Source organism: Coregonus lavaretus (assembly GCF_964263955.1).
Source record: "Coregonus lavaretus genome assembly, chromosome: 8".
NCBI classification, from domain to species: domain Eukaryota; kingdom Metazoa; phylum Chordata; class Actinopteri; order Salmoniformes; family Salmonidae; genus Coregonus; species Coregonus lavaretus.
Genome location: NC_139995.1, coordinates 27,667,141 through 27,679,674, shown reverse-complemented (window position 1 = coordinate 27,679,674; position 12,534 = coordinate 27,667,141). Strand labels below are relative to the sequence as shown.

The 12,534-nt window shown below is 43.4% G+C and overlaps 1 protein-coding gene across 1 annotated transcript in view; it reads left to right on the top strand.

Moving 5' to 3' along the window:
• The window catches only part of cdc42 (cell division cycle 42), a 33,065-nt gene extending 21,124 nt beyond the window's left edge, over positions 1-11,941 (top strand). The window contains exons 3-6 of the mRNA XM_084167338.1: positions 235-307; positions 730-839; positions 914-1,111; positions 9,866-11,941. Of these exons, the coding sequence (XP_084023464.1) occupies positions 235-307; positions 730-839; positions 914-1,111; positions 9,866-9,955 (471 nt within the window). The 3' untranslated portion in view covers positions 9,956-11,941. The remainder of the gene's footprint in view (positions 1-234; positions 308-729; positions 840-913; positions 1,112-9,865) is intronic.
• Positions 11,942-12,534: the final 593 nt, after the last annotated feature.

Sequence of the window (12,534 nt, the reverse complement as noted above, 5' to 3'; positions counted from 1 at the left end):
TCTCTCTATCTCTATCTCTATCTCTATCTCTCTCTCTCTCTCTCTCTCTCTCTCTCTCTCTCTCTCTCTCTCTCTCTCTCTCTCTCTCTCTCTCTCTCTCTCTCTCTCTCTCTCTCTCTCTCTCTCTCTCTCTCTCTCTCTCTCTCTCTCTCTCTCTCTCTCTCTCTCTCTCTCTCTCTCTCTCTCTCTCTCTCTCTCTCTCTCTCTCTCTCTCTCTCTCTCTTTGTGTTGCAGGTGTTTGACAACTATGCTGTAACTGTAATGATAGGAGGGGAGCCCTACACCCTGGGCTTGTTTGACACTGCAGGTACAGTATGCTCATCTTCAGTGCCCTGTCTCATTGTGTGTGTTGTGCTGATGAGTAAGGGTAGCTAGGTTCACTAAGCAGTAGTAAAGGGACTGGTATTGTTATAGAAACAGCCTCCCATCAGCTGTATTCCACACGTGTGTCCTTGCTATTTTAGACTGGCGTGTGTCCTGGTTTCTATACAGTGGAGAGTTTTGGCTCTGCCTCAGTCTGCTCAGAGACACACCCTGCCTTCTCTGGACAGCCTGAATGCTGATGCTAAAGTCCCTTAGTGTGTGTGTGTCTGTGTGTGCGTATTTGTGTCGGTGTGTGCATGGAAGTGCTTGTGTGTTTAGAGTGTACTTAACAAAAGTTTAAACCCATGTTGCGTTCCAGGTGTGTGTGTGTGTGTGTGTGTGTAACGTTGTGTGTTTTCTCTCCAGGTCAGGAGGACTACGACAGGTTACGGCCTCTGAGTTATCCCCAGACAGACGTCTTCCTTGTCTGTTTCTCCGTCGTATCCCCCTCCTCCTTCGAAAACGTCAAAGAAAAGGTGGGTCTCCTCTCATCCTCTTCTCTCCTCCTTCCCATATCACTCACACACACTCTAACCCATGTGTGTTCCAGTGGGTACCAGAGATCACCCATCACTGTCCAAAGACCCCGTTCCTGTTGGTGGGGACTCAGATAGATCTGCGAGATGACCCATCCACCATAGAAAAGCTGGCCAAGAACAAGCAGAAGCCCATCACTCCTGAGACGGCAGAGAAACTGGCCAGAGACCTCAAGGCCGTCAAATACGTGGAGTGCTCAGCTCTCACGCAGGTAAGACCACAGACTCGCATGCAAACCCACACACGATCCCCACACAGCTACGAGCAGAGAGAGAGATGCGTACGCAACACGCCCTAGCCTAGCACATAGGGGTGTAACGATCCATCTACTACATCGATGTATCGATTTATATTCCTATGATCCAACTACATCGATCTGTGCTCGGCGAGTTGGCACTTTGGACAACATATATCAATCTAACATCGTTTTAAAATGTAATAAATCGATTGTATCGATACTAGGAAATAACCCATTGGATTTAAGCACGTCAGACTTTATATGGATGTTTTTTCTTAGCACTTTTAATGATAAAGGCTTTAAACATTACTCGATTCAGTCTGCCTATCCGTGACGTCATCGCCCCGCGCCAGCAGCAGCGCAAAGACAACAAAACATAGCATGGCGGACGACAGAGGAGAAGCCGACGAGCGAGAAATTATCAAGCCACCATTGCGGTCCTTACAAGAAACAGGAATCTAGGAAACTTCACCCGCACTGTCCAGTATCCAGGTATTTATTTCAGTCACACTGGTTGAATTTTTGGCTAAAAGGTTACTGAATCGATTTCAAGTCACTGAATCGTTTCGGATCGTATCGTTCTAAATGAACCAATATCGTCCTTGAATTGTATCGACAACCACGAATCGTGTTACAAATCGAATCGTTGTTAAAACGAATCGTTACATCCCTACTAGCACATGTAAGTCACTTCCACACACACACAAACATTGTCTTCACCGAGGTAAGACAGCCTGAGACACTCCCACACGTCTTCACTCAATCTTGAAATGACACATGCCACCTGCAGGTAAGTGTTCTCTCTGCTCAGCTGAATAGATGCCCTATCTGTTAAATGCTTCATATCATCTGTCACGGCTCAAAGAAACAAGAAAGTGGAGGAGACTGCATGCTCTGGTCTGTGTGTTCATCTGATACGTTGTGTTTGATCTACCCAGACCTTTATGGAACAGGAGGTACGAGTACCCTGGAACCACATGGTCTCTGATTCAAGTCCCACTCTGGCTGTTCCCTTTGAATCGCTACAGTTGTAGAAACAGTGGTGAAATCTGTCAATATGCATATCGTTTTGCGATAAGTATTGATCCACGTATATGGCCTAGCCTGACTGAAGTGTTTAGTAGCTGCTGTCTGCAGTCTATCAGTTGTTGGGCTCATTCAGGAAGCGCAATATTCTGTTTTACGTTTTTTGTAGGTGTTGTTTTACGCCCAAAATTCAACATTTCCATCAGCTTGTGGTACAGGGGTCTGCTTGAGCTGCACCAACAACAAACATAGAACTCTTGGCAGTCAAACAAAGCGTATTGGCAAACAGTATGTTATAATAACGGGCTGTCCTTCACCCGGTTGAGCTCATAAGAGATAGATGTCCATTTCTAAGATGGAAAGAGAAGGAGAAAAGCTATCACCTCCATCTCAGACGGCCATCTTGTGTCTGATGGTGTTACTCAGTGGGAGTTGGGCTGTACTGTGTCTGGAAACAATGGGCACAAGTGAATGTGAGCTGTGGCCCAGTTTAGTTTAGGTCCCCTGCTCCCTCCCCATCTTGTCTTTCTTTCTCTCCTACACTGGCCTGGCGTCTTGCCGCCTTCCTTCCTCTCTCTAGACCAGCTTCCACTGGTGTAACAGATGCTGATGCAATATCTTGTTTCCTGTGTGACTGACTGGCTCCCCTGTAGGCACAACAGAAGTTTCCCCTAACCACTGGACCTGGGTCAGATGTTTTATCCACATGATGGTGAAGGTTGGAACAGGGGGAGGTAGGGTAATCTGATCCTAGATCTGTGGGTCAGGGAAACTTCTATCTCAAGCTCTTCAGCTCCTATTTCGCAGGGTGGTATCTCTCTAGTCTAGAGGCTTCCTCTCCTCATCTCCTCTACCACCTTTAATGTTTTACAGTAGATCCATCTTCTAATCCTCTCTCTAGTCTCCTAATGCTCTGTCCTTAGAATTTCTAAACAATGTTGCCTGCACTCCTCTCTCTTTCTCCCACCCTCACTCGCCCTCATCTGTATTTTGCCCTTTCAATTACTTCTTGCCTCTACTGCTATCTCTCCTCCACTGCCTCTTTCGCACTCCTCTTCTCTTCTCTCTGCTCATCTCCCCCCTCTTTCTCTCTCTGTTTGCTGTGCTAACTGTGCTGTCATTTTCTCCCCTCCCCTTTGTCGTTATAGCGAGGGCTGAAGAATGTATTTGATGAAGCTATCCTAGCCGCCCTAGAGCCACCAGAGACGCAAAGAAAGAGGAAGTGCTGTATATTCTAAAGTTTCCCCTCCTCCTTTCTCTCCAATTGTCTGCTGTTAACTTTTAGTTTAAACCTGTCGTTGTTTTACCCAATCAACCCAGCACCTCTTAAAGCAATCCCCTGTATCCACTCCCCCTTTACGACAGTGTTACTTTCTAGTGTGTGCCATGGCTCTTCCTTCCCTCCCTTTTTTTGTTTACTTGTCCTCATGGGCCTTATTGTGCCTGAAGGACTGTGTCCGTTGCTCATGTGTTTTCTCAGATGTAACTGCTAATATTGGACTTGGTTTGGTTAATCCCATCACTTATCCTCCCTGGGCAAATCTCAAATGACATCCTGTTACCTATAGAGTGGACAAAGTAGTGTACTTTGTGGGAATTGGGATGTGATTTGAGACACAGCCCATGTCTCTCTTCTCCTTTGGTTAGTGTTTCTCCTCCTCCTCCCCATGTTATGATATTTTTTTGGAGAGTCCAGATCGAAGGGAGTGTCTTATTTACTTGGCTCCACAGCATTGTGATTTAAGCACCAATTCTACGAGCTTACATGATTCCTAATGTTCATGTATTTTTTGTACTACTACTGATGTATGACAAAGACTAAGGTCTGACCATCATTTACATTTAGGGCTGTCTAGTGCCTGAGCGACATACAGAGACTTTGGCTATTACGGTTTCAACCAAAAAGCATTACAACAATGCTCTTCCAGTAAATCACGGCAGCCATGTTGGAACCTTTTGGGCATTACTGACCGACGAAAGACCATGGAGTTAAACAATTTTTTCAAAACAAACTTGTAAAGGCGACCATTAGAGCTAGAACCTAAATAGTAGGGGTGTAACTGTACACGTATTCGTACTGAACCGTTTGGCACGAGAACCTCGGTTCCGTCCGCACTGTGAACCCGAATGAATACATCAAGCATATTTACAAAATAAAACCCTAGGCCTATAGGCTATGCCTACGCTGCGTTGTAGGCATATGCATCTTAAGTAAATCTGAGCTGAAAAAAACATTTGTCTTCCATTAAATCAACTAAAGCTTATGCGCACGTTGTAATAAAAATTATAATCTTAATTGGCACATTTCAAACTGTCCTTTTTGTGAGGCACAGCCAGGAACTAATTGGGTACGATGGCGAGTGGTGTGGTCGATTTAAAACCGAATTGGAGGATCCTCCATCATTTAAATCTCCAGTGTGGGAACATTTTGGCTTCCCAGTAGATTACAACAGCGATGGACAGAGATAAAATGTTAACGGTATGTCGCCACGCTCAACGAGAATATCCTATACAGCTGCCAACACAACGAAAGTATTCACCCCCCTTGGCATTTTTCCTATTTTGTTGCCTTACAACCTGGAATTAAATTTTTTTGGGCGTTTATCATTTGATTTACACAACATGCCTACCACTTTGAAGATGCAAAATATTTTTTGGGGGTGAAAAACAAGAAATAACACAAAGAAACTGAACTTGAACGTGCATAACTATTGCCCCCCCCCCCCCCCCCAAAGTCAATACATTGTAGAGCCACCTTTTGCAGCAATTTCAGCTGCAAGTCTCTTGGTGTATGTCTCTACGCTTGGCACAGCTAGCCACTGGGATTTCTGCCCATTCTTCAAGGCAAAACTGCTCCAGCTCCTTCAAGTTGGATGGGTTCCGCTGGTGTACAGCAATCTTTAAGTCATACCACAGATTCTCAATTGGATTGAGGTCTGGGCTTTGACTAGGCCATTCCAAGACATTTAAATGTTTCCCCTTAAACCACTCGAGTGTTGCTTTAGCAGTATGCTTAGGGTCATTGTCCTGCTGGAAGGTGAACCTCCGTCCCAGTCTCAAATCTCTGGAAGACTGAAACAGGTTTCCCTCAAGAATTTCCCTGTATTTAGCGCCGTTCATCATTCCTTCAATTCTGACCAGTTTCCCAGTCCCTGCCGATGGAAAAACATCCCCACAGCATGATGCTGCCACCACCATGCTTCACTGTGGGGATGGTGTTCTCGGGGTGATGAGAGGTGTTGGGTTTGCGCCAGACATAGCGTTTTCCTTGATGGCCAAAAAGCTCAATTTTAGTCTCATCTGACCAGAGTACCTTCTTCCATATGTTTGGGGAGTATCCCACAAACGTGTTTGCTTATTTATTTCTTTAAGCAATGGCTTTTTTCAGGCCACTCTTCCGTAAAGCCCAGCTCTTTGGAGTGTACGGCTTAAAGTGGTCATATGGACAGATACTCCAATCTCAGCTGTGGAGCTTTGCAGCTCCTTCAGGGTTATCTTTGGTCTCTTTGTTGCCTCTCTGATTAATGCCCTCCTTGCCTGGTCTGTGAGTTTTGGTGGGCGGCCCTCTCTTGGCAGGTTTGTGGTGCCATATTCTTTCCATTTTTTAATAATGGATTTAATGGTGCTGTTCAAAGTTTCTGATCTTTTTTTATAACCCAACCCTGATCTGTACTTCTCCACAACGTTGTCCCTGACCTGTTTGGAGAGCTCCTTGGTCTTCATGGTGTCGCTTGCTTGGTGGTGCCCCTTGCTTAGTGGTGTTGCAGACTCTGTGGCCTTTCAGAACAGGTGTGTGTGTATATATATATATATATATATATATATATATATATATATATACTGAGATCATGTGACACTTAGATTGCACACAGGTGGACTTTATTTAACTAATTATGTGACTTATGAAGGTAATTGGTTGCACCAGATCTTATTTAGGGGCTTCATAGCAAAGGGGGTGAATACATATGCACGCACCACTTTTCCGTTATTAATTTTGTATAATTTCACTTCACCAATTTTGACTATTTTGTGTATGTCCATTAAAAATCAATTTAAATTACAGGTTGTAATGCAACAAAATAGGAAAAACGCCAAGGGGGATGAATACTATTTCTAGGCACTGTATGTTGACACATTTACACCGACATCACCACTGTGTATACCGGAGCAAGACGGAAACACAAACAAAAAACAACATCTTCTCCCTTCTGCATTCAAGCAACCCTTGGCAGCTGATTCTGACCAGCCCAAAGAAATTACAAGAGCGATAGGTAGGCTATGTTTTTTTTTACAGTCTTTAGTTTATAGCCGTGGATATGCACCCATTCTCGGTGGTTGAGAATAGTTTTTTTTTGCAGCTCCATGAAAGTGCTCGAGACACGTTACCAACTTCCCTTTTGCACCGATTTCAGCAAATGTGTAGTACCCGCTCTATATAAGCAAACCAAAGCCGACGTTTTCAATGAATTGGCCAATGCACCCTGTGTTGCGCTTACTTAACGGCCCTCAAACTGGTAATTACCAGTGGGAAACTCGTCTATCATCCTGAGCACCCACTTCTCCCACATGGTGACCTCTGACGTCACCTACTAATGAAATGACCTCTAACTGCATTTTCGGCAGTTAAATGCAACAACAAAGCATTATTTATAAAGTGCAATCTATTCATGTGGTTTTTGAACTCTAAAATATGTTTACAAGAATGATCGCTGTACTTTTAGTTTATGGTTGACACAGATTATTGACCATAATCCAATCAGCGTTTCTCAAGTTCAAATCACATGAATGCATCCAACTTATATTTACGACTTCACAACGGGTTAATTCCCACCTCCCACATGGTTACAAACGCAGCATCAGAGTGGAAACTTGAGACCCCTAACAAAACAATCCAGTCACAACAAACAAATCAAGGAACATTGTGATTGCTGAACGTTGTGAATGGCATTTAATTTTCCCGCTGTACCGCAACCAAACCGTGACCCCAAAACCACAATATGTACCGAACCGTGGGTTTGGTGAACCGTTACACCCCTACCAAATAGTCATCCTGAATGGAAACCTCAGAGGCAGCACCATGGCATCCAGCTCTAAAACTGGCCAAAATCTCTATGTACCGCTCTGTAATGTGCCGTTTTGCTGCAGTTCAAATCTAGCCGTCTTGGAGTTTAAAAAAAACTAAAAGCTAAAATAATCATGTGAAATGAATAAATAAAGGACAACTGAAATTGCTATCCTTTTTCTCCGCCTCTCTTTTCCTCTATCTACGGGGACAGATGGAAAGCAGCTCGAGTGCTACGTCGTATTTCTACATAGCCTCCTAGACCAATTGTAATAGTTGTTTGTTCCATATATAGAGCCTGATCTCTGGGTAAAACATGTCTTGCCATAGGTTGTTTCTACAGGGTTCCTAGAGTTTCCTTAAACAGAGGGATACAGGGGTTTCCTGCTCTGTTCATAGAGCTGTGTTGTACCACTCTCCCCTCACATGACATGGCCTGAGGCAATCATTCCTATCCTAAGCTGCTCTACAAACAAACAACAATGAGAGCAGAAACACGCTGCTCGGACTAATTAGATGTTAATCAGCAAAAGCCATGGGAAGTTCCAGCTAACAGTAGGCTCTTTAGTGATCTGGTGAAACCAGTTTGTGTCAACACTTTTGATTTGTGTGGTCTGGCTTGGTGTACAGTGGGGAAAAAAAGTATTTAGTCAGCCACCAATTGTGCAAGTTCTCCCACTTAAAAAGATGAAAGAGGCCTGTAATTTTCATCATAGGTACACGTCAACTATGACAGACAAATTGAGGAAAAAAAATCCAGAAAATCACATTGTAGGATTTTTTATGAATTTATATGCAAATTATGGTGGAAAATAAGTATTTGGTCACCTACAAACAAGCAAGATTTCTGGCTCTCACAGACCTGTAACTTCTTCTTTAAGAGGCTCCTCTGTCCTCCACTCGTTGCCTGTATTAATGGCACCTGTTTGAACTTGTTATCAGTATAAAAGACACCTGTCCACAACCTCAAACAGTCACACTCCAAACTCCACTATGGCCAAGACCAAAGAGCTGTCAAAGGACACCAGAAACAAAATTGTAGACCTGCACCAGGCTGGGAAGACTGAATCTGCAATAGGTAAGCAGCTTGGTTTGAAGAAATCAACTGTGGGAGCAATTATTAGGAAATGGAAGACATACAAGACCACTGATAATCTCCCTCAATCTGGGGCTCCACGCAAGATCTCACCCCGTGGGGTCAAAATGATCACAAGAACGGTGAGCAAAAATCCCAGAACCACACGGGGGGACCTAGTGAATGACCTGCAGAGAGCTGGGACCAAAGTAACAAAGCCTACCATCAGTAACACACTACGCCGCCAGGGACTCAAATCCTGCAGTGCCAGACGTGTCCCCCTGCTTAAGTCAGTACATGTACAGGCCCGTCTGAAGTTTGCTAGAGTGCATTTGGATGATCCAGAAGAGGATTGGGAGAATGTCATATGGTCAGATGAAACCAAAATATAACTTTTTGGTAAAAACTCAACTCGTCGTGTTTGGAGGACAAAGAATGCTGAGTTGCATCCAAAGAACACCATACCTACTGTGAAGCATGGGGGTGGAAACATCATGCTTTGGGGCTGTTTTTCTGCAAAGGGACCAGGACGACTGATCCGTATAAAGGAAAGAATGAATGGGGCCATGTATCGTGAGATTTTGAGTGAAAACCTCCTTCCATCAGCAAGGGCATTGAAGATGAAACGTGGCTGGGACTTTCAGCATGACAATGATCCCAAACACACCGCCCGGGCAACGAAGGAGTGGCTTCGTAAGAAGGATTTCAAGGTCCTGGAGTGGCCTAGCCAGTCTACAGATCTCAACCCCATAGAAAATCTTTGGAGGGAGTTGAAAGTCCGTGTTGCCCAGCGACAGCCCCAAAACATCACTGCTCTAGAGGAGATCTGCATGGAGGAATGGGCCAAAATACCAGCAACTGTGTGTGAAAACCTTGTGAAGACTTACAGAAAACGTTTGACCTGTGTCATTGCCAACAAAGGGTATATAACAAAGTATTGAGAAACTTTTGTTATTGACCAAATACTTATTTTCCACCATAATTTGCAAATAAATTCATTAAAATTCCTACAATGTGATTTTCTGGAGAAAAAAAATATCATTTTGTCTGTCATATTTGACGTGTACCTATGATGAAAATTACAGGCCTCTCTCATCTTTTTAAGTGGGAGAACTTGCACAATTGGTGGCTGACTAAATACTTTTTTTCCCCACTGTAGTTGTTTAATTTGACTTCCCTTGCACTCTGTGTGTGTGTGTGTGTGTGTGTGTGTGTGGGAGAGTGAGTGATGCGGTATGTGTGTCTCTGAGCCCATGTTCTCTCGTACCTCCACTTTCTTGTTTGCCCGGCCTTTGTTTTGAACGCTCCTCACTTTGATATGAATGAATGCAGGTTGATTATATCCCTAGCTGCTCTTGACTTTATTTTCACCTCTGTCTGTGAAGATGAAGTATCCTGGGTTTTCATTTCCGCCAATGCTATGTATTTGTTTGATCATTGAACCCTTTGTTGTTTTTTCGCTTTCATTGAGCCTGTGTGTGTAACTGTGTTGCCCCTTCATTGATCCTGTGTGTGTGTGTGTGTATGCTGCCCCTTCATTGAGCCTGTGTGTTTGTATCCACAGAAAGGCCTAAAGAATGTGTTCGATGAGGCGATACTGGCTGCGCTGGAGCCTCCTGAGCCCAAGAAGAAACGCAAATGTGTGCTGCTATGAGTGACCCCACCCCTCACACATGTACACACATCCTCCCCCTTTGCCCCCCCATCCGCTCCCTTGCTCTGCTAAGGCTGATTGATAGCCATTTACTCTAAAGCAAAATATAGAAACAAACATAACGAGTTTCCGATTAGATTGCAATAAACCAGCGGACTGACGGATGGAGAGACAGAAGAGAACCTAACCCAGCTTGTAACCGTGACTACCATGGCCACACTCCCATTTCAGTTAAAACAGTAAGTCAGAGCTTTTAGATGTGTTTCAGAGACAGCCCAGTCCTGTGTGATCAGTGCATCTCAGTAGGCTAAAGTTGCTTCCTCTCCTCATCTTATCTTAATCTAAACTGATCTCACAGTAAAGTTAGTGAAAGCAATATGATGGATGCCCGCTGGGCTTTGACTTTTAACATTAGTGAAGATGAAAGGGAAGGAGACAAGGAGAGGCAGTAACTATAGACTATTGAGATTCAGCCCTGCACTCAAGGGAAGGCCAAGACCATGTCCCTTTTTACTCTCCAAGGGGTTTGAACCATGCCGGTGGTTAAATAAAAGGGGCGACATACAGGTGACATAGGCTCTCATAAAAGTGTCGTCATCTCTCATTGGTGATTTAGGAAATCAGGCTCATTTAAACTTTGACTTTTAAACTGTCTTTGACAGATTGCCCTGTCAGTGATGTCGATTTGCTCTTAGTCACCCAGCTTCTTTGTGGCCATTGGCCAGTTAGCAGTTCTGATAGACCTATGCTCCACCCCCAAATGAAATGGCTGCCTGAGTGACAGCTAGTCACGCTGCTGCATTATTAAGCCCCACCCCTCTTGATGAGCACATCAAGCGCCCAATCTCGCTGCTCCACCTCCAAAACCACCTGAAGAAGTGCTGATAGTAGCCATTTTTCTTGTTTTCTTTGCCATTGTCTCCCCTCCACGTGACAGAACAGAAGTCTGAAGCTTTTTATGATCAACCTCAAATCTGCCCCTATCCCCGGGGCACTTTTGTAGATCTTAATAAACTGGATAGGGAAACATTCTATTACCATTACTAAAGATCTAAACTAAAGGCATCCCGTAGCAATGGGTCTTGATGCAGGAATTGGCCTTTTGAAGCAGGGAACATAAACAGTGTTAACAAGTGGTGTGTTCTTAATGCGTTGCTAAGGTCCAAGGGAGCGGTAGCCGATCATTGTCAAAACGTTATGGTAACCATAGAACTAGAATTAGTAGAGCTGACATTCCCTGAACAAAGCAACGTTCTGTAGTAGGTATACCAGCGGCCATATTTTATGTCCCATTTGGATTGTTAATGAATTGATGCTTATCGCATCAGAATTCTGTGCCACATCAGAATTCTGTGCCTTTCTCAGTGTTCCATACTGTCACGCTGCAATGGCAATGCTATGGTGCCGCCATGCTATGTCTACCTCCTCAAAAAAAAATCTGTGGTCTGAGGAATTGTCTGTTCTATACTTTTAATTCTATGGATTTAACGTTGTGGTAATGCATGTAGGTAAGCCCCTGGTCTCTGAGATGATTGGTTAACAGATTTAATAATAATGTAAGATGGCACACATGTTGATATAGGCTCCAGATATTTTTACCAAAATCTGTTTTATTGTATTTTTTTTTTCTGTTGTGCGGTGTTTGATTTTATAAAAAGGTTATTTCCTCTCCTTTTACATTTTAGGGGCAGGAACTCAGCTGAACTTTGACCCACCAGCTAGAAACGTTCATTGGTGGAGTGAATTTAAACCCTCCAATGTCAAACCTGGATCGTAATTGGTTGATTTGACTGGTGGCTCAGAGTTGGGTTGACATCCAGCCCAAGTCATTTATTATTATTATTATTATTATTATTATGATTGTTATTATTATTATAACAATTTGTTTTGGTGCAAAACCAAATGCTTTGTCTGACGTCTCTGTTCTTTGTATATGCATTCTTAAAAAAAAAAAAAAAAATTAAACTTATACCTTAATTGCCTTTATTCCTTTTTCCTTGGCCATTCTTATTTATCAGGCAGTTTACAGAAAACAAGGTGGTGCTCAAGGGACAAATGGCTGCAAATACCCATTGCTGCTCTGTGGTTTACATAGTAAAACTATACTACCCTCATCTCACAGTCAACCATGATGTAGGAGATATCCATTCCCTTTTGGAGGAAAACATTAAAACGTTTTTTACTTTATCATAAAAAATCTATAACTAAAGTGATGTCACTACCTAAAGGGTGGGCTGAGAGTGCAGGAGGTACATGTGTGTGGCATGTCAACACATCTCTGGTGGAGTGACTGATGATCTACCACAGCAAATGTGATACTATGTGATCCCCATGGATACTAAATAGAAGAAAGGAAAATTAGTGCAGTCTCAAGTGAAGAGGAAATTCAGTAACTCTTGGAGGACCGTGGATGTTGATAAGAGCTTAAGTCCACTGACCTCTATGGCTGCTTTTACAAAGGCAGCCCAATTCTAATCTTGTTTTCATTAATTGGTCTTTTGATTAATCAGATCACCTTTGAAAAAGATCTGATTGGTCAAAAGACCAATTAGTGGAAAAAACGTCAGAATTGGTTGGAG